Here is a 23,230-nt window from a genome sequence, read left to right as displayed (position 1 = left end):
AACTTCAAAAATTACGAAAATAAATTTGAAACATGATTTTTGAAAGAATATTTTCCGGTTGAATTATTTTTAATGCTTACATGGTTGTTACTGATATTGTTTAAAAAGAATTTAAACCATACGTTTATTATAAATCAGTTCCAATTGCTTATAATAAAATTATGTGATAGAAAATACTTCATTTACCAATCAATGTACGAAATCCAGTGCAAAATGGGTTATTAGTACATCACACTCGTTTAAAAAAAGTATTTTACCGACTTCGTTTAATAGCAAAATAACTTGTATGAAGTACAGGCATACAAACAAATTATTTGATATAAATCAAAGAAAAGCTTTAAAAAAACCCGTAAGCAAACTTCTGTACAGCAATTTTGTCATACATATTCTACAAGATTTTTTTTTTTGATATTTTATATTTTATAACCATCTTTGAACAGAAGACTCAATTATGGGCTTAAGACTACTAATATTAAACTAGGTAGTCTAGTAATATTTAACCCAATCCAGTAAGCAAGGATCTCCTGGATCGAGTATTGGGAGAAATTTGCCTTCGTGGAGGACATTTTAATGGAACTAACCCGCATTAGAGTTACATGGAGAGGAAAACCACGAGAACCCCACACGATTCTAAGAGAATTGTGGGTTAGAATTCTAACCCATGATCCATCTACCGCTGAGGATATTTTACTTCAGGTCGATGCGAGCGGGGTGCGGGAGCCATCGCTGGGATTCGGTTCACCTCATTGGAAGACGAGCGCTCTATCCTCTCAACCACCACGACTCTCTACAAGATTTTGTAATATTTTCTATTCACATTGAAAAATGATCCATCTGAAAAATGAAGATGATCCATTAAGGCTGGCAGAGGATTTTTTCATTGGGGTGGGGAGGCCACTGAACTAAATTTTCATAGAGATATACATGAAATTTGAAAATTTTGATGTATGCATTGTATTAATAACTATTCGCTATAATATTATTAACTATTCGTTTTAATTCTCGCATTAATGACTATTCGTATATGTTTCATCGGTTATTTTTATTATAAATATATTTAAAAATAATAATTTTGAGTTGTAAGGTATACAAATCATTTGACATTTTTAGATTATTTCAAATAGCAAAAATATTTGAATAAAATCTATGAAAATAACTTTTGAGAAATCCGTTTAAAAATGTATAGTTGGATTTTATTTCTCTTTAACTTTCCAACCGATTTCATTTAAATTTTGCATTTTGTCATTTGAAATTAAATACTTCAAAATTATGTAAAATTCCAGATTCCTTACAATTTAAAAATTTTTAAGCTGCTATTAAGTAATATAATAAAAAAATAATTAAAATTATTCTTTACATGTAATTATTTTCGGATAAATGAGTTTTATATTTATGTGCAATATGCTTAAAAAATTATCGAGATTTAGCGAATTATGCAAAGAAGTGAATTTATAATAATGAGTCTTAAATTTTGATTGTTTCCCTACGAAATTATTGGGAATAGAGTACGGCTTCCCCCATATTTTGGCAGTCAGAAATCTAAATTTCTTTTTAAAAACTGCCTCTGCTCTACGTAAGAATACTACTTTAGGTAAGAAAGTACGTTTTCGCATCTGATTTTGTAACTTAAAATTTTGGGTTCTCTATATAATCAGCCTATTTAATGGTAGACTTTCGAAACAGTAAGATTGAGTCTTTGAAGGCGAATAAGCGATCATTAAATCAATAGTTATTAAAGGAGTTAATTTTTTTGTGCACTGCTCACATTATAGAGGTGTCGGTGATAATGATGTTATTTTAAAATACACAGTTATGAATGTCTGTATAGTATTAAGAAAAAAAGTTTTGTTTCATATTAAATCCCACTGATTAATATGAATCTGATCAAAATGAATCCCTTGATTAATATGAATCGGATTAACATGAATCCCTTGATGGAAATGACAGCTAATCGGAATATTTTGGTTTTAATAGTTTATGAAATTATTAGTAATTCAAAAAAAATGGTATTTTTTATTTTTATACTTAAATATTTACTTTTCGGGTATATCTTATATATAAGTAGATATTTAATATTTTCGATAGGGACCTATTTTTGGTTAAAAAGTTTTAAGTCCTAAGGACCAGTTCATTCCTAAGTCAAGCGCAATCCTTCTTATTTGCATTAATTCGCTTTTCAATTTTTATTATCAATTTTAATCGTCTTAATTTTGTTTTTACTTTTGTTTTAAATTTCGTGTGATCTACATTTAGATTCAATTGATTTCAACCCATTGTCGGCCAAAGTTGCGCAAACGCACCATTTCAATAAATATTTTTTATTAACAGTGTGACGTATATTTTTCACTAATTTTATTTTTCTGCTATTGTCAAGGATTCTTAAGACTTCCTAAAATAAACAGTAATTCAATTGGAGTAAATACTTTCTGTTGAGAAATTTTTAAACTATTAAAGTTCTTTTTAAAACTTAAAACTGTTATTGACGAATGAAATGTTTTGAAAATTTATATTATTCCTTTTAAAATGTATCATTATGTTTTAATGAAGGATTAAAGTTGCAAGTCAGTAAATAAAATAAAAAAAATTCATAAAAAAAACAAGCATTCAACTAAATGGTTTGTTCATTGATTTGGTAAATATTGCCCATACCCCACATTTTATTTCTTAGATAAAATAAAAAATTCCTTACACGAAATTTTTTTTTGTCTTAATGAATGTAATGTAAGCATATTTCAATGAAAATAATACTACATTTTATAACAATTTTCACAATTATTTTTTTGTTAATGAATTTTTTTATTGCTGCTTAGAAACGCTTCTTAATTTTATATTATTTGATGAACTTTTAAATTATAAACATTTCCGTCTTTTTAATTTTGAAAATATTGCCCAAATGGGTCCATGTAGTTACTTTACGAGCTTTGTAGGGAATACCGGGCAAATGTATGCTGGGCATCTTTGAAAAAAACATCAATGAAGGATATATTGAGAAAATGTATATTAAACTCGTTTAAAGAAATTTAATTTTAATTGTCTGAAGTAGGGGGCAAAACATGCGGCCTGCCAACACTCTATGTGCGACCCGCAGCAGCAGCCTGAACAAAATGAAAAAAAATATATATCGTTTTTTTTTTTTTTTAAATTGTATTTTCATTGCGCAATAAAGTTTTTGGTGTACCCAATCTCAACCAGTGTAGCTTTTCGATCGTTTTTTTTTCCCCGATGGTTAATGCTACGGATTTACGAGTAGTTTCAAAAATTTCGATATTTTTGACGCTCTTCGTATGTGCCGATTTCGCCGTAAAGCCAATGACTTTTCTGTAGTTATTGCTACCCATTTTCACGCAGTTACGGAAACCGAAATTTTTTTATGAAATCGAACTATGTACTAACGTCTTGAAAGTAATGAAAATACTTTATTAAAGCTAATTATGCTTTATAATGAAATGCTTTATTTGCGCAAACTTCATCTCAAATCTGATTGACTTTTGATCCTTTTTTCTGCAGTTATCGCGACTCATTTCGCGTGATTTTTAAACTTTGGATATTTTTAGCACGAGATATTATTATGTGACGATTTTATAGCAAATCAAATTATTTACGAATCGTTACTTTGGCAATTATTGCTACACATTTCTACAAGGCTTCGAAAGTCCCAATATTATTTTTACGTTATTGAGAAACTTTAATTTTGAATCTCGCATTTAAATACATCACTTTTTGACGTGCTATATTTATGCCAATTATTTTAAAATTTAAATATATTCCTTAATAAATGCCGGATCTCATTTGAGCTAAAAAGGGGTTTTATTTTTATTTTAATCATTTTTAACCCTATAAAAATTTTCTTTGAATCAAAGTATTTAACTTGCATTTATTTTAATAACTAGATTATTTATTTTCTTAAATTTAATTCTATGAAAAAATGGACTTTTGTATTGTGTAAAGTGATAAAAAAACATGAATTTTCCCATTGCTTTTAATTATTTCAATTTGACTAAAAAAAATTTCCTGATATATTGATTCTGATTGTATTTTATCTTCTAAGTTATCAGTTTTTTATTTTAAACGTTTAAAAATATTTGATTTTATGCCAACCTTTACAAGGTTACTATTACAAGGTTATCTGATGACAATTTAGTGCCTTGAACAATGATGTTTATATAGCAATCACTACTTACAATTACTAAAAATGTTTGTCTAAGTACTTTGGCTTGCGGCCTTCGTTGGTTAATCTGCTGTCCATGTGGCCCTTTACTCAAAAAGGTTGTTCACCCCTACATAATTTAGAGATGCTCATTTATTACAGAATAAATTGAGTGAGGATGTAGTTTCGGCTATTTATTTATCAAATATTCTTATGCATTATTATTTAGTTAAAAGTTATGTAAACGTTCCATTTTTGAATTATAACAAAGATTCTACAAAATTAAAAATTTCGCTCGCTTCAAAAAACATATAAGCAGGATATAACAGTCGACATGCTTTAAGCGCTCAAAACAGGAGCCGTTTTCAAGACATGCAAAACGTGAATGAAAAGAAACAAAAGTGATTTAAAATAAAACAAAAGTTGTCCACGAAAAATGGAAAAAATAAAGTTGAGAAACAAAGCTAGAAAAAAACCCACTCTAGCCGAGAGAGATAATCCACAGAACAGGAAGAAGGGTCGAGAAGGGCAAATCAAGGTAAAATGCATTTCCACTCAGTATGGAGAGGTGGTGAGGATCTGAACAAGGGAATTCATTTTATAACCATCGTTTGGGGTTTACGACTACTAATATTCAACGCTTTTGTGAATTTGAACCAAAAGACAAGGGATCTCCTGAATCAAGTAATGGGCCTTCGTGGAGGACTTTTTGATGAAACTAACCCGCATTTGCTTAACACTTAGAGGAAAACCTCCCATGGTTAGCCTGACGGCAAGGGGAACCTATGATCCGTCTACCACTGAGGGTATTTCACGTCAGCACGGTGATCGGTGCAAGCCGGATGAGGAATTCGTATCGACCAGTCATCGCTGGAATTTGAACCCGGCTCACGTCCATTGGAAAGCGAACGCTCTATCCTTTGAGCCATCGCGGCTCAAGCATTCATTTGAATAAGACAAGATTTCAAGGCATCAAAATGAGCTGATGTGACAGTACTGGAAATAATTTTGACATCGAAATTGAATTTATGCCCGTAATTTCCACAGTTTGCAGCAATTGATGATTGTTTTGATAACGGACTATTTTATTCCTTAAGTCTAAATTTTAAAGGGCGTCTAATTCCGATGTAGCCAATGTCACGCTGACAATGAATGTAGTATATGCCCCAGTGATCATTAAAGCTAATAGAATCTTTAAGAGATCTAAATTTGGTTTTTGTTAGCTGGCCTTAAAATTACTTTAAAACCAAAACAGAAGAAGATATTAGCAATTTTCTAACGAGCGGGAAGAAAACAGTAAAATTCTTTTGGAAGAATCTCTGTAAGGATTTGATGAAGAGGTCTAGTTTGCTTAACAAAGAGATATCAACGATAGAAGTGATTAAATCCATTGCTAACATCAAACTAGTGATGGATGTTAATTTCTTAGATTAAATGAAGTTAGAAGATTGTAAAAGTTAAGTGTGTGCAAATCGGAAGTATGAAATGCAGAAATATTCTGACAATTAGGGTGATTAGAATTAATATGAGTTGGAAAAACGCTTATGATAAACAGAGATGGAAAAATGATCATGTTATCTTTTTTGTTCTCTTTCGGCTACTGTGGTTTTTTTTCTAGTTTTTTATCTTCCCGTTATTTATTTCATTCTTAAATAGGAGCTCTTAGTTTTATATTTCAAATCATATTTGTTTCTTCTGATTCACGTTTTGGAAATGGGCGCCTGTTTATGAGCGCTTGAAACATGCATACTGTTATTTCTTGTTTGAGTAATTTTTGAAGTTTTCAATCGGATAATAGGTTAATGCTTTAGATTCCTGAGATTATTTATTTAATGTAATAAAATTTTTTTAATTTTTTGACAGACAATGATGAAAATTTACGTTCTTTTAAAATCGAAAATAAGTACAAAATTTTGGGAATAGAAATGGAACCATGCATGTATATTCAATTCTATTTTATTTAATAAATCAATTTGCTTCCCAATGCAAATATTACATGCAAAGTATAAATACAAATAGTATTGAATTAATAAAATATATTTTTTACCTCCAAATGAATCAATTCATTTTAAATGTTTAGTATCTGACGAGATGTCACATTTATTAAGAAAGAAAGATAAATTAATCAAAATATATAATGTGAATAATATATTTGCAGGTAAATAATAAAACGCATGATAAAAAAAACAGTTTCAGTTCAAATATTTAATAAAAAAATCAAATGAAGGAAACTCCCATAAGAAAAAGATTTCAAACTAAAGATTTGATTTGGAAATGGTAAAGTTTACATTGAAAGGGTAAAAATAAATTATCTCTTTTCAGTGACTGAAAAAAAGACTGACAAAATGACCGAAAAAAATGCCAACAGAATAGTTTTTAAAAAGTTAATAGATCTGTAGTTCTAGAAATTCTAGATGATTATCAATCAGATCACATTATTATTAGTGTAAATTGAGCAAAGAATTAATTCCTCCTAAATTTTGAAAGGCCATAGATGGAAGTAAAAAAAAACTAGCAACAAAAAAAAAACTAAGCAATATTGACAATAACTGTGACAATTTATCGAAGCAAACAAGATTGTTCCATTCAGTAATATGGGCCGGCTTCTGAATAAAAGGGTGGTCGATAAAATTACATTTTCTTTGTAGTTAATTACAACTACTTTATTACAATTGTAGTTAACTATAATTACTTACTTATTTTTAAAATATAGTTACTACTTCAATACTTTTCACATACGTTACTGGTTAGCATAATTCACATAAATGTTTAAAATGTTTTGGAATAAAAAATTGGCTTGCTTAACAAGTTATTAAGAAATGTTGATTCGTCTTTTACATGAGATAATTTGTTATTCTAAAGTACTTTTAACGAATTTATTTTTTTAACCTTTGAACTCTATGTTCTTCTTGACAGTGAATATTTAATTAAGGAAATGATAAAAAATCGTGAAATATTTAAATGTTTAATGCTTTTTTATATCATCCAAACGAGAAAGTACAGCGCAGAAAATAGGGGGAAAAATGGAACACCCTGAATAACTTTATATCTAATGATCGGATCTTCACGTTCTAGGACTCAATCTGAATAATTCGATTTCCAATTATTCCTTTGCTTATTAGATTTCCTATGATAATGAACGAAATTACTTAAAATCATGAAAAAATAACTGCTGCCCACAAAAATGAAAAAAGAAACTTGCTGTGGAACATCAAACGAAAAAAACTTATGAGATGAACAGGGTTGGAATCCCAGAGATGGCTGGTCGATACGAATTCCGGCTTCACCGATCACAAGGCTGACTTAAAATATCCTCAATGTTAGAAGGATCATAGGTTAGAGTCCCCTTGCGGTCAGGCTAACCGTGGGAGATTTTCGTGGTTTTTCTGCTTTACGTAACGCAAATGCAGGTTAATTCTACGATTTCCTACAAAGCACTATTATTAGGATGAAACATTATACTTACTAGGCAAAAAGAAATCTAAAAATTGTTTTGCACACTCATTTTTGATTTTTTTTTCCAACAAATTCATTTATTTTGTATCTATTTTACAACTGTGGTTTATAGGAGGGGAAAGTTTGCTAAAATTTGTTTTGGTAATAATTTTAATGGATTAGTAGACTAAATGAAATTTTTTCATTTAGATTAGATTCATTTCATTCATTTAGATTCCTTTCATTTCATTCATTCACTCATTTCATTCATTCATTTCATTTAGATTCATTTACCCGATGATGTTCGAAGATAAAGAAGAATAATGTTTAACGAAAGTTAGTTTTGGCCGTTTCCTTTTAATCGATAAAAGTAGAGCCGAAATTGTTTGTTGGGTTGACAAATTTCTACAGTGGTAAGATAAAAATTTTTAAACTGTTATATAAATGTTTTTGAGATCTTTAATGACAAAATTTTGTTAGTAACTTGAAAATTTGTCGTAATAGCGAATTTTTTGTTGCATGGAGTATTTGTTGTATCTAACTTTCCATGTACTTAACACTTTACTTACCAAATTATTACAAAAATTATCAAAGTGTGAGTAACTTTTTTTATGACTAAAATTGACATTGTCAAATTTTTTTCTCTAATGGCGATAGAAAAACTTTTTTTCTCTTGTTCATTTCATTGTTGGTGACTCGCCGTCCTCTTTGTCACTGGCAAGCAAATAAAACTGGGTAAAACCATCAATTGTCAAAAACTTCCCAACTCTGCCTGATTATATTTTTTTAAAGTGCTTGAAAATATTTTTTGAGTGCTTGAAAAGTGCTTAAAATGTGCTTATTTTTTGTTAAAGAATTTGGCTACGCATCCTGCAAAAAAAAAAAACTGAAATAAATCTTTAAGTTTAGCCAGAAATCAAGTAACAGGGGGAAAACAATCTTTAATTGTTGTTCTTTCTCTATTCAGCTCTTTATTCAAATTAAGTGATGTTTTTAAAAAGGAGTCATCTCTGTTTACTTTTTAAAAATATAAAGAAGTCTTAGATGAAAAATCATCTACTGGAGGGTATCTGCTACCGAGGGATATAACTGTAGAAATTTTTCCTTAAACGTAATGGCATAGTTAAATTTAATTATGTTAAACACGTCATGAAGAAAAAAAATTCATATCGTTAAGAATGATTGAGTAAAAATTAATTTGAACCTGTGAAAGAAGCATAAAGAAATTAAACTGGAAGATGATAAGTTAAATTAGGAATAATAAAAGATTGATTAGCATATCTCCTAAGTTTGGCTCATTTATTGAAGTAATATAGTCTCAGGGGTCTGTTTAGAAGTCTCACAGTCTCAGTTCATTGGTTTGGCAAACTGCTGCACTCGTTGACTTCTGGAAAAAAAGACAGCTTCTCTTCTTTGGCGCTGTGGTTAACATTTGTTTGCTAGTGAGGGGAAGATTTGTCTTTAGTCTATTTACGAATTAAAAAGTATCAAAATAATTAGTGCTAATTAATAAATGTAAATCATCATGGAATAAAAATAGTTTGATACCTAATAACCACATTATCTTATACAACATGTGTAAGACATTGCTATTAAAAACTTAAATGTTAACAATGTTAGTTCGTTTATAATGCAATTTTTTCTTTCTTCATTTTCCTGAGTTTTATGCATTTTGTTTCTTTTTCAAAGTTTTTAATGTAAATGCAATTATTTGGTTGTAGTTTTTGTCATTATATATGCACATACATAAGTGCATGCTGATCCTTAAAAAAATACAAATATTATGTATAGATAAAACATTTGTGTAAGTGGGTGTTTTATTGAAATTTAGTATAAAATATGGCAAAATTGAGAAACAAAATAGAGCAATGAAGACATTTGTTTACATGGCACGTAATTTTAAGAAGAAAAGAAATATTCAAGAATTCGTTTGATTTATAAGTTTTGAAGAATAATAATATTTATAACTTTAACATAAAATTACTTTTATAAAATTTTTTGAAATGAAAAAAATATTTGAACAACCTTATTTAATAATTGTATTTTTCGTTCTCAATGCCCCTAATCTCTTGTGAAGCAAAACGATATTTTCGAATTTTATTATTACCATACCTGCCAAGTGTCCTGTTACCATCCTGCCAAGTGTTTAATGAAGACTCCTGTATTTTACGACTATAACCTGTTAACCCATATATTCTAAAATGTCTCTGTAGTTTTTGAAGAAAGTAATTTTTAAAAAAATTTTACCCAGTAAAATATCCGCTGGTGGCAAAAATACTTCTCTTATTCCTCAACAGACAGTGCTATTGCTAGCACATGTTATTGCTAAGTTGAGTGTTAACAGTTTAAGTACTCCTTGCTGTCAGGTGGACGTTTTCGTGGTTTTCCTCTCCATGCAATGCAAATGTGGGTTAGTTCCTTCAAAAAGTCCCCCACGAAGGCAAATTTCGCCTAGTATTTGATTGATTCAGGAGTTCCCTTGTCTTCTGGATTGGGTTCAATTTGACAAGGCGACAGAGTTGAACATTAGTAGCCGTAAACTAAAGCAATTGGGTTGGCTGTTTAACAACGGTTATAAAATAATTTATAAATAATGGTTTAAAAAATCTTCTTTAGATTAAGATTTCTTACTATATATAAAATTCTAATGATGGTGTCGCAGTTTTCCATTGTTGTCGGTGCATTTTTATTGGCTGGAAAATCACGTGGTAGGATCCAGTTTTCCCTCATTCATTTCCATATTGTTTAGGTTGTCATCAGCACAAAATTAACAATAGTCGTAAAGGTATTCGCGATCGCAACGAACTATAGGGGGCGTTGTTGTATGAGACGCTTACCTGCGATTTCCATATGAACCGTCATTCAGTTACTCTGGAGACGTCGTTAATGTAGCGTGTAGCATTGCAACGTTCCTTCTTTAATGTGGCTTATTAAATTTAAAAAAGAAAAATGCTTGATCTTCTTTCTTGTACAACCGAAAACAAAATGGTATCTCTTTTTATTAGAGAAGGAATATCCAAAACACATCGGAAAAATATTTGCACATTAACAGAAAAAAATATGTATATTCTTATAAGAGTTAAAACCTAATGTCCGAGAAATAGTATTACTAAATTTAATGATATAACATGAAAGGCCCATTTAAACTTTACATTCTATAGTTTTAAGAATCATATTACTTCAAAAATTAAAATGAACAAAAAGTATACATAAGCCTCATAATTTTATGAAATTTAATTTTGTAAACAACGTTTTTTGACAACAATTTTTATCAAAAAATTTCAAGTTTCAATAAAAATCATTATGTAGAAACTAAGAAACGTAAAATAAAGAATGCTGACGAAACAAAAACAAAAAACAATTCTTTTTTGTCGCCATTTTTAGTGCTACGAATATTCGTCTTTGGGATTTGCCAAAAACAAAACAAGATGCAATTTTATTTTTTCAGGAGGGAAATATTTTACCGAAAAAACGAAAATGTACCAATTCCCACAACATAAAACTTTATCTTGGCAAACGTACTTTTTGGAAATGTTATTTCATTTGGAATCTTATTCATCAGAGTTCATATGGCGATATGATTGTTTTGAATCTATGCTAAACTCTATATCGGCTCATTTTCCACCGAAATCCAATTAACTATTTTGATTTTAAATAAAGTGTTTTATTTTATGAACTGTCGCAAAAATTTTAAGTGTAGATTGGCGGCACTTAAAAACCGCCAAATCTGTAGCGGCGGTGGCGTTAATACGTCGTAAGTACCGAATTTTTATTCCATACTTTTCTGAATCATATTATTTCAAACATTGGAATATACAAGACGTATACATAAACACATAATGTTATACCATTTAATTTTTCAAAAGTATTTTGAGAACAATTTTTATCAAAAAATTATAAACTAAAAAACGGAAAATAAAGAATTCTTAGGATAAAAAAAAACGATTTTAAGAATTATTAACATTGAAATAAAAACTTTCATATTGTTTCTTTTTTTATTATTCTTATAGTTCTTAATCAGACGTAAAAAATCATTCTGTAGAGAACCATCATCAAATGAAAAAAAAATATTTACAAGCAAATTTTTTATTGTAAAAATCATTGCACTTACCTGATTTATGATTCCCGGAGAATTCCGAAATGATAAGTTCCTTGTTTGAAAACTTTATTCTCAAATAATATATACATAGTTTATACCTTCATTACTTTTAGATAACATACTACACAGCAAAATTTTATAATTGATATGAATTTGAATATGTAGCGAAAAACAGAATAGCTGAATTCTAGTTGAACTTATTCTTTCAAAATTAAAAAAAACTTACCAAGAAAACGATTTAAATTAATTAAGAATCAGCACAAATGGCACTATTTCAAGTAACTTGGATAATTTTTTATTGTTGTTTTCCGAATTATATGGATACAGAAATATATACTATTCTATAACGAAGAAGAATATGCTATAACTATTACAATTCTGTATGTTCTGAATTCATATTTATTCACTGGAATGACGAAAGCAATGTTGACTTTGTAAATTCGTGTAGTAAGTGGTAAGTATGGATCAGAAGGTGAATTAACTTATCAATAATCACGAATTCACATAACAAACAAACTTAACAAATTTTATTATTAAATATAACAGATCTGTAAAAAATGGCAAGAAAAAGAACGATAATTGTTTTTCTTTATAAAAAGCAAGCGCGTGGCTAGATAATGATTGCACGCGACAACTGGTAAACGGTTTCAGCGCAGTGTAAGTATTTAACGATAGGTGGCGGTCGCCACACCATCTCCCCTTCTGGAAAAAAAATAATTAAAGTTCAAATTCCTCAGTTAACCTTTTTGGGAAGTGTACTACTCGTCCAAAACGAGTCTTTTTTATGGCAGCAGGAATTCGATCATTTTCAGTTGGTCGTAAAACAGGAACATTATGTACCAATTTAGAAGGAATATCTGGCGGTTCTGCTAAATCAGAACTATCTGAGAGTAAATGGGCTGGTTTTACTCTATCAATTGACACTACACAGTTTTTACCTTTTATTCTGATAGTGAAAGTTTTGTCGTTACGACTGTAAACTTCATAGGGTCCAGTGTAGGGTGTATGAAGAGTTGGTTTTACTGCATCAACTCGTAAGAAAACATGTGTGCAAGCAGCCAGATCTTTGAAAACAAAAACATTTCTTTTGTCGTGAGAAGAGGTCGGAACTGGCTTAAGATCGTGTAGGTGACGATTCAATTTTTGCAAAAACATATTATCGACCTTCTCTATTTCCGAAGAGGTAAAAAATTGTCCTGGAAGACGCAGATTCTCTCCGTAAACCAACTCAGCTGGAGAACATCCCAAATCCTCTCTATACACAGAGCGCAATCCAAGTAACACAGCAGGTAAAGCAAAAGTCCAGTGGATTGAGGTATGACACATAATGGACTGCTTAAGAACCCTATGCCACCTTTCTATCATTCCGTTCGCTTGAGGATGATATGACGTTGCATACGAAAGACGTATACCAAAGTTTTTTGCTAAAGTACGAAATAGTTCACTTCTGAACTGAGATCCTCTATCAGTTGTTATACCTTCAGGAATCCCATATCTAGCAAACCAATGAGTGTAAAGAGCTTGAGCAACTGTCTCGGCTTGTATATTTGTCAACGGTATTGCCTCAGTCCATCTCGTGTACCTATCGATACATGTGAGACAATATGAAAACCCTTGTGAAGAAGGCATAGGTCCAACTAAATCAATGTTTATATGGCTAAATCTTTTGCTTGGGACAATAAATTCTTGCAGCGGCGAGTGAACATGGCGAGAAATCTTTGCTTTTTGGCATGCTATGCAGGATTTGGCTAGTTTTGCGATTTCTCTTTTCATGTTTGGCCAAATAAAACGATCAGTAATTAGCTTCACAGTAGTTTTAACACCAGGGTGAGCAAGGTTATGCAGGGCATCAAATACTTGGGTACGAAATTTTTCAGGAATAAATGGGCGAATGAATTTAGTTGACGTATCACAGAATATGAAATTTTCACTGTTGGGTATTGGAAGCTGTTGAAGTTTAAGGCAAGAATTTGTATCAGATAAAATTTGTTGCAATTCGGGATCATTTTTTTGAGAATGAGCGATTTCATCGAAGTTCAATGATTGAGGGAACTTAATGCTGTTGATTCTCGAAAAGGCATCTGCAACAGGATTTTGTGATCCGTCAATATGTCGAATGTCACTAGTAAATTGAGCAATGAAATTTAGATGGTTAATTTGTCGAGGTGAGAGTTTGTCATATTTTTGATTCAAGGCATGAGTTAAAGCTTTATGATCAGTGAAAACGATGAAGTCTACTCCTTCTAATATGTATCGGAAATATTTAATAGCTGCAAAAATGGCTAAAAGTTCTCGGTCATATGTGCTGTACTTTTGCTCTGTCATGCTAAGTTTACGAGAGAAAAAACCAAGAGGCTCCCAACTATTGTCACTGGTTACTTGCTGAATCGATGCTCCAATGGCCTTATCAGAAGCATCACACATTAGTGCAAGTGTTGCTTTAGAATCAGGATGGGCAAGAAAAGTTACATTTTTTAGCTCTTCTTTGCACTGAGCAAAAGCATTTTCTGACTCTTCTGACCATACTAAAGGAGTCTTGTCATTTTTCTTTGTGACACCCAACATTCCGTTTAAAACAAATTGTTTTTCAGCAGCTCGAGGAAGAAATCGTCTGTAAAAGTTAATAATGCCAAGGAATCTACGAAGTTCATTAACAGTTGAAGGTTTGGGAAAATTCTCAATTATTTGAATTTTTTCAGGAAGTGGAGTTATACCCTTTTGGTCAATGAAGTGACCCAAAAATTTAACTTTGTCAGTAGCAAATACGCATTTAGATAAATTTACCTTTAAATTATGTGCCTTCAACCTACGGAGTACTTCATCTAGATGTAACAAATGCTCTTCAATAGAGGAAGAAGCGATGAGTATGTCATCAATGTATACGAAACAGAAGTTTAAACCCTGAAGGATGTGATCAAGGAGTCTCTGCATGGTCTGGGCGGCATTTCTTAACCCAAAGGTCATGTAGTTAAATTCAAATAAACCGAAGGGTGTTATGATAGCGGTTTTCTTTATATCGTCTTTATGCATTGGCACTTGATGGAATACTTTTTTTAAATCCAAAGTGGAAAAGACAGTTTTTCCATACAAATTCGAGGAAAAGTCATGTAAGTGACGTATGGGATAATTATCCGGTACTGTCTTTGCATTTAATGCCCGAAAATCCCCACAAGGTCTCCAAGATCCATCTGATTTTTTAACTAAATGTAGAGGACTACTCCAACAACTATTAGAAGGGCTGCAAATCCCTTTCTGGACCAAAACAGAAAATTCAGCTTTAGCTGCTTCTAGCTTGTCAGCAGATAATCGTCTAGCCTTAGCTGCCACAGGAGGTCCTTTAGTCTCAATAACATGAGTGGTATCGTGAGTTTGAGTTTGGTTTGCCGTATATTCAATATCATCAAATACGGTATTGTATTTTTTGATGACGCTATCAAGTTCAAAAGAAGATTTTAAAGTAGTTATACTAGGTAAACTGTCTGTACTTATTTTACCTCTAGTGGAAACTGATGTTAATCTGTCAATCAAACATTTTCGCTTTAAATCGACAAGTATATCGTAATTTGACAAAAAATCTGCTCCCAAAATAGGTCTGGAAACATCAGCTACCGTGAAAGTCCATTTAAAAAGACGACGTAAACCTATGTCAACAGTTAAAGAACGTTTTCCATAAACAGGAATTTTGGATCCATTAGCAGCTACTAAATTTAAAATTGACTCTTGTTTTTTGCGTTCTGCAACAGATGGTGGTAGGACGGATATATCTGCACCTGTATCTACAAGAAATTTAAGACCTAATGTCTTCTCACAGATGATTAAGCGGCATTTATTTTCTTCGCCATAAACGCCTGCCACCAGCGACGTCTGGCATCCTAGTTTTCCGACTTAAAACTACAAGGAGGAATGCATTTGTTTGCCCTGTCTCTAAATCGAAAATGATACCAACACATCCGTGTTTTGCTATTCGAGCGATCGCGACGTTTGTATTCATCCCTGTTTCGGCTACGACTACGAAATCTCAATGCTTTATCTAGTTTTTTACTCAGTTCATTAATTTGAGTTTGCATGGTAATTATAGTGTCAGATAAACCAACAATTTCGTTTTCAGACTGCAGTGTCGATTTTACCGTAGCAGAGTGAATTTCATTTGTATTTGACACATCGGCAATTTTATCAGCCATCATTGCTAGTTTATTTAACTCGTCAGAAGAAGTACTAAGTATAGCTTGCATCTGTGTTGGCAGTCTTTGCAGCCATAACGATCTCAAAAATTTGTCATCCACACTATCGCCAGCTAAATCATGCATTTGGCGAAGCAATGCAGATGGGCGTTTATCGCCTAAATCGATATCTTGAAGGAGTTTTTTAAGTCGTCTCTCTTCCGAATCACTAAATACTTCAATTAGTCGATTTTTTAATGTTTTATACATATCATTAACTGGAGGTGAAGTAATTATATCACTTACTTGCGCCAAGATTTCAGTTTCGATTGATGCAACGACAATATGGTACTTTGTACTGTCTTGTGTTATTCCACTCGTAATGAATTGCGATTCGACTTGCGAAAACCAGATGATAGGATTATCTTTCCAAAATTGTGGACATTTTACGGCAACTCGAGCCAACTCAGTAGTGCCAGTTTCACTTTCATTCGTGTTCGGCATAATTCACAGTTCGTTGTCACCAGTATAAATTCTCTGTCCGGGTCACCAGTGTAAATTCGTGTAGTAAGTGGTAAGTATGGATCAGAAGGTGAATTAACTTATCAATAATCACGAATTCACATAACAAACAAACTTAACAAATTTTATTATTAAATATAACAGATCTGTAAAAAATGGCAAGAAAAAGAACGATAATTGTTTTTCTTTATAAAAAGCAAGCGCGTGGCTAGATAATGATTGCACGCGACAACTGGTAAACGGTTTCAGCGCAGTGTAAGTATTTAACGATAGGTGGCGGTCGCCACAACTTCACTTTAATTCGTAATGAATTGAAGACAGAAGAAATGCATTTTACCTTAATACACACATCTGTAACAGTATCCGAAATCGGAAGTCATCAGTTGCAAGTTTGTTGATAATAGAAATTAAAAATAATTAAGGAATTTTTCTTCAAATGTTTGGCGTGTTCTGTTCCTGAAAGATTTACTAATATTCTGGAGATTTTTTTCAAGTTCTTCGGCCTTTTCCTTAGGGAAATTTTGTTTCTTATTTGCTGCTAAAAAATGGCGTCTGATTCAGTCAATGACTTTGATGGAACTAAATGAAAACGTGATAAATTAATGTCCGATATTTACAGGCTCCCGCTAGACGGCGTACTCGAGCGTTGCGATCGCGAATTGTTTTTCTTTGAATATTTTTGTATCCCTAATTTAAACTTATTTTCCAGTACTGCTACTATAAGCGAGAGTATTAAATTATGTTTGTGAACTCATCAAATTTGTTTGAACAATACAATGCTATAAGAATATAAATGTTATTTTAAAAAATGATTACTTCGAAAAATCACTTCCGTTCACCAAGAGATCTAATATTTGGGTAAAGTAATATTTGAGAGTAATATTTAGACGTGGGAAGTAGAGGCACAAGAGTAAGTAAACAGAATTCCTTTTAGTACATATATGTTAAGTGAATAATTTTAAATTTACTAGAAAAATTGTTTTCTGCCAAGAAAAGACAATTATTGCGAAGCAATATTGCAAAGCAATAATCGGGGTTGGTTAGCGGCAGCGAACAGGGGGCTTAGCCCCCTAGTATATACATATTATTTTGCTAAATGTAAGTACTTATATTATTTTCAATTTTGAATTTCTCTTTTTGACTTTAATAATTCTGATACATATTTAATACATAATTAATTTTGATACATAATTCTGCATGATGTATCAAAACTTTACTCGTAGCCTAATAAATGTCGCAAGTGAAATCTCTGTTATTTTATTTCTTCAATGTTGGCAGTCATGTATTTACATTCATGTGATTGATCATTGTTTTGAAAGTATATACATTTATTATGCAGCTACTGTCAGTTCTTTGGCTAAGTTTGGTGCTCACTGTGAAGAGCTTCTGCCAAATATTTTAGTTCTTCTGCAGAGAGGCCTCCTGGATTGTGATGATGAAGTGAGCGACAGAGCAACCTACTATTTAAATATCCTATATCAGAAAGAAGCAAAAAGGACTTTACTCCCAATTCATCTTGAATGGTACATCTCTTTTCTTTATTGAATTTATAAATAAAGCTTTGAAATTTATATTCACAATAGTTTAATGGAAGTAGGTATGTAGTGATGTTTTAAAAAAGCTTAATTTTTCAGTCTAAAATCAACTATGCCAGAGATGGTTTCCAAATAGAAAATATGTACAGTTTGCTAATTATCAAGGGTTGCCATTCCACAGGGGAAATATAGAAAATTTTAAAATCACCTGAAATAACAGAGAATTTTGATTTTTCTTTACAATTTTAAAAAATACAAGGAAATTAGTTTCATTTCGTCTTTGAAAATTGGTGACCACTCAATGCATAATCTATGGCATAGGTTGTTATTCCAACTATACTAATCTATTTCATTTAGTATAACATTATTTAACTATGTTCAGCTGCTCCTTTTTTTCTCTCTAAGTCTTTGCAGCAATTAAAACTAGCATAGTTAGCCTAATATAGCTCACACAAGAGCACAGTAATTGTGTTTCCTTTTAATATATTGTGAATAATGCATGGTGCGTAGCGTTTTTAAAAAATGCTTAAAGGTGCTTATTTACGATGTTCGTTTTTAAAAAGCAATTAAAACTACTTTTTCATGAGGTAATTTTAAAGAGTGCTTAATTTTCCCTTTTCGAAGATTTTTTTCTTTACCATGTTGTTTTCCGCTGCGTATTATGCAAAGCATGATTATCACATTGTTCTATTCAACGTTTTCACAATTCATTCAACCACAATTCATTTCGGCATGCTGTTTGTCCGTAGTGTATGATAGCACCCATCATCGTGACATATTTGATGAAATACTTGGGGGTCTGCATGCGCGTCTACTGAGCTGGATTAGTTGAGATGCTGCTGGCACTCTCATGTGCAACTCCGCTGCATTTTCTTGAGATATTCTCGATTTCAGGCTTCATTTCCCACCCTCTGATGAACTGAAAAATCTCTCAATCTTTTTATGGTGGCTAATATAATCAAGAAAAGAGTTTTTGTCAGAAACTAGTTATTTAATCATGATCATGTAAAGTCCTCGAAAATTACTTTGTTAATGTGTTTAGTGCTTAAAAATATTTTCTGAGTGCTTAAAAAGCACTTTAAAGGTGCTTATTTTTTGTTGGGAGATTTGCTTACGCACCCTGAAATATGTACAGGAAATTTTTTTCCCAGATTTGAGTGGAAACCCTGGTAAAGTTTTAAAATTTATATTTGCAATAGTTTAGAGGAAGAAGATTTGAATATACAGGATTATATTTTGAAAAAGCTTAATTTTTTAGTGCAAAGATGGTTTCCTACTTGCGCCATATTGTTTTAAGCTGATGTTACTAAATGCTGCTTTTTCACTAACACATGAAGTACACATCTGTTCAATTTCTATTAAAATGAAATTACTCTTAAATGCAAAAGTATGGTTGAAAGCATTGGATAAGGTAAAAGTTAACTGTCGGATCTGCTTTGGGGTTAAAAAAAGTTACATTAAGGTTTCAATTCATTTAAACTCACAATTTGTGGATTTGTGGTTTAATGGTTAGGCTATCCGCTTTCTGCCGGAGAAGCTGTGGAGGGGGGGGGGTTCAAATTTCAGATGGGGTATTTGATTTTTACCTCCAAACTTCTGTTCTAAGAACTATTTGGTATATTTTATTCTGTTTATATTGTATTTTAATTTAAATTATTTCTAAAAAAAATTTAAATTTTAGAAGCAAAAAAAAACTAAGTATTTAATTGTTTATTCTTTTTTTCAAAATGTATGGATTTTTCTTTTAATTGTCATTTAAAATTTTTTGATAAACTAACTGAATTTTTTTTTTCAATTTTATAATAAATAATTTAAATTTTGTATTAAATTTAATTATGAATGAGTAAACAAAAGTATGTTCGGCTAGTTAAAAATAAGAAAACTATTTATTACATAATTGGAAAATCATTCTATTAAAAATACAAAATTAATTTCGAATGCATTCTGATTATTTGAAATTTAATGGATTATAGTTAAGTAATAAATAGTCCTTTTTTATTTTTAAGCAAGCCTGATAATATAGTTTTGTTTATATTTTCATAATTAAGTTTAATAAGAACTTAAATTTATTATAAATAAAAAAATTTAGTTATTAAAACATATTTATTATAATTTTTTTAAAAATAAAAAATAATCCTTATGTTTTAATTAAAAATATTAAACATCGATTCATTTTTTTTGTTCTTATAAATTTTAAGTTTTTTAAAAAAAAATTTTAATTGAAAACTAACTTATAAATAATTAATAAATACTTATCCACTTGCAAAATAATATTTGATAAAATTCAGTCTCCTCAGCTGGGATACAAACCACCGACCTCCCGTGAATAGACTGGCACTTACAATACATAGCATAATGAGCTGGAAAGTGTGTTAGTTTAGGAGTAACTGAAACTATAATGGGGCGTATTTTAATCTAGGGGCAGAGCTGGCAGCTAATTTTTACCCTGTCTAAGGTTTTCAACTTTGAATGTTCCACATGATTACAATAACGAGGCGACGAAAGTGCTCCCTGTCACTGCTCATCAACGCATTTTTTTAAGGTTTGTCAGTTTCTGTTGTTGGTTTGGAAAAAAGCTTTGTATCAGTACTCATTAGGACCTTCAGAATTGCCCGTCGATATCAAAATTGTGCCCGTGGCTATTCAACCTTTGATGGAAGATAAGAAAGCTGGTAAGTTTCTTTTGACTAGAATTTAAGTGCATGTATTATGTGTTAGTGTATGTAGGGTATCTGCGCACCTGGAAACTCATGAGAAATCATGGAAACTCATAAAGTTCGTTATTGAGCAAAATTAGTCATGAAATGACACGATTTTAACTATTTTTTATAAACAAATCATGGAAAGTAATAGTTTTTGGTCGTCGAAAAATCTAATTTTTGAAATGGAACCTATCCCCTTCCCCTCCATTTTTAAGGTGTTGCGAATATCTGAATTTGTAACATAATCCCCACTCACAGTCATATTTTATTAAAATATAAAATGTTTTAATCATATTCTGTAAAAATTATAGTGTTCTTTCAAAAAAATGAAAAAAACACACTTTCTAGAGCGAATTATCTTTTAAACTTCTTGTGATTTCAGAACTTTTGTTATTATTTTTTTTTTATATGTTATCAATTCAAAATTCTAACTGAAGCAATCCAATCATTGGCGAATTTTTTTAATTCCGAAATGAGAACAGAAAAATTAGGAGTCTTTCGTTTTTTTCCGATGAACAAGAAAAGTATCTTTAGAATATGATCCTGCAGAGAAAAAGAAAAAAAATTGTTTTTGTATTTTTTTCAGCTATTTTATTGCTTCAACTCTTTCGCTAATCTGTTTTTTTGTATTTAAAATCTATAAATATGAAGACGCAGAGTATAACAGTTTTGGTTATACCTACCATTTCAATTAATGTTATTATAATGCTTTTTTAAATTTATTGTTGCGTTTTTGTCGGAGAAAATAGTAACTTTCAGTCATGAAAAGCTCTTCAAATTAGTCCTGGAAAGTCATGAATTTGAAAGTCTGAAATGTTGCAGATATCCTGTGTATGTAAGTATGATTATTTGATATTGTTGATTTGTCATTTTCAGATGTTTCCACCATTGGGAAGTCCAAAGATAAAGTTGCTGCTTCACGTCAAGATATATTTGCAGGTGACGTATTTATCCTTTTCTTTGTTTAGTTTAACACAATTTTTTGAAACTCTTGCTCCAAGAAAAATAAAGCCACAGTATAAGTGCCTTAAATTTTAAACTGCATATGAAACATTCTCCGGTTAGTGCAACATTTGTTCCCTTTTCTTTTATTGAATTATTTCCACTACAAGCGATGCTGAAAAAGTCAGTTAGTTCATTTTTCAATAACAATTAATAATTCTACATACAGCCTGATATTTATTTTGGCAGCCTACTGTTTTAGAGGAAAATAGCTGTCTCGCTTGTTTTCCAGATAAAAATGGTGTTTTTCTAGAACGTCTGGAGTATGCATAGTTTCTAAGCTCAATTTAAAGCGTAAGTCGGTGCACTGGTATAGCAGCCATCATCTTGATGCATCGGAGCTCTGATTAAGCGGCCAACATGAATTGAAATATGCCATGTAACGATATAAGGGTTTAACATTTATTTTTTTTTTTTGTTTTTATTGTACTTTTTCACAGAACATTTCAGATAACCAATGGGTCTATTGTGATTTTTTTTAATTTATATTAATATATATACCTGGCAACATGTTATGGACAATTTAAGACTTGAGTGCCTAATAATACCGTAATAAAAAATGACATTTTTTAAAATCTCGTTGAAAAGTGGTAATAACTACTTAAAATTAATTTAGATTTACGTCAGAAAAACTCGTGGAAAAGCGTAGGAATAACTATTTGAAAAAAATCCTTCATATTTACGATAAAGCTTGCAAAGAAAGTGTCGAGAAAAAAAGATTATTTAAATGTGTGATTCAACTTCAGGATTAAAAATATAATCACACTTAAAATTTCAAGATTTTTAAAACTTTGCGAAAATACGTTGCCATAACTGCCGAATAATCCAGATATATTCGATGAAATCGGCAGAAGTAAATCACGTCAAAAAATGATTAATCAAATATGCGATCGATAACTCATTGGTCAAAATATCGTATGAAGCGTTTCGGGATTTTAAAAATTGTACGGACATAAGTAGTTGTAACTGCCAAAAGAAGGATCGAAACGTCATTTGTATACGTCAAAAAGTAATAACTCAAAAAAGCAATTTAAAATTTTCATCATTTGTTTAAGAAATTTTGGAGAAAAAAAATTATTTTGTATACCTGAATAGTCTCCTGTTCGAAGAATCCTGTTTGAAGACTCCTGTATTTCATGTCTGTTTCCTGTTTACCAATATATTCTCAAATTTCTCCGTATTTGTTAAAGAAATTGGCGATAAAATATCTGCTAGTGTCAAAAATACTTTTCACATTCTTCAACAGATAGTGCAATGCCCAGTACTGCAGTATGTTGAGTGTTAATAGTTTAAGTAGTTATAAATAATGGTTTAAAAAATCTTCTTCAGTTAATATTCATATACATATTTTTTACTTCACTAAATGTAAGTGTTTATATTATTTCCGATTTTGAATTTCTCTTTTTGACTTGCATGACTAGGCATAATGTATTAAAACTTTACTCATAGCCTAAAACATGTAGCTAGTAAAATCTCCGTTATTTTATTTAACCAATGTTGGCAGATATGATTGTGTTCAAAAGCTTTCGCAGGCTGCACATAAGCAGTCGGCGGGCCGCAGATTGTGCCAATACTTTTCAATTCATTCAATAATAAATATTACAAATAAATATTTTGATTGATATTAA

The 23,230-nt window shown here is 31.0% G+C and overlaps 1 protein-coding gene across 3 annotated transcripts in view; it reads left to right on the top strand.

Annotated features, from left to right (window-relative positions):
• LOC147810128 (coatomer subunit gamma-2-like) overlaps positions 1-23,230 on the top strand; it is a 71,976-nt gene that overhangs the window by 47,578 nt on the left and 1,168 nt on the right. For all 3 annotated transcript variants that reach the window (XR_015434237.1, XM_087165028.1, XM_087165029.1), the window contains 3 exons: positions 17,703-17,886; positions 20,441-20,570; positions 21,477-21,539. Coding sequence is in view for 2 of the 3 variants with exons in the window: in XM_087165028.1 (XP_087021154.1) it covers positions 17,884-17,886; positions 20,441-20,570; positions 21,477-21,539 (196 nt within the window). In the remaining variant the exon portion in view is untranslated. Of the gene's footprint in view, positions 1-17,702; positions 17,887-20,440; positions 20,571-21,476; positions 21,540-23,230 lie in introns of those variants that run through there.

Source organism: Parasteatoda tepidariorum, chromosome 5, assembly GCF_982258835.1.
Source record: "Parasteatoda tepidariorum strain Cologne lab strain chromosome 5, Ptep-v5.0, whole genome shotgun sequence".
NCBI lineage: Eukaryota > Metazoa > Arthropoda > Arachnida > Araneae > Theridiidae > Parasteatoda > Parasteatoda tepidariorum.
This window is presented reverse-complemented; position numbering and strand designations above follow the sequence as displayed.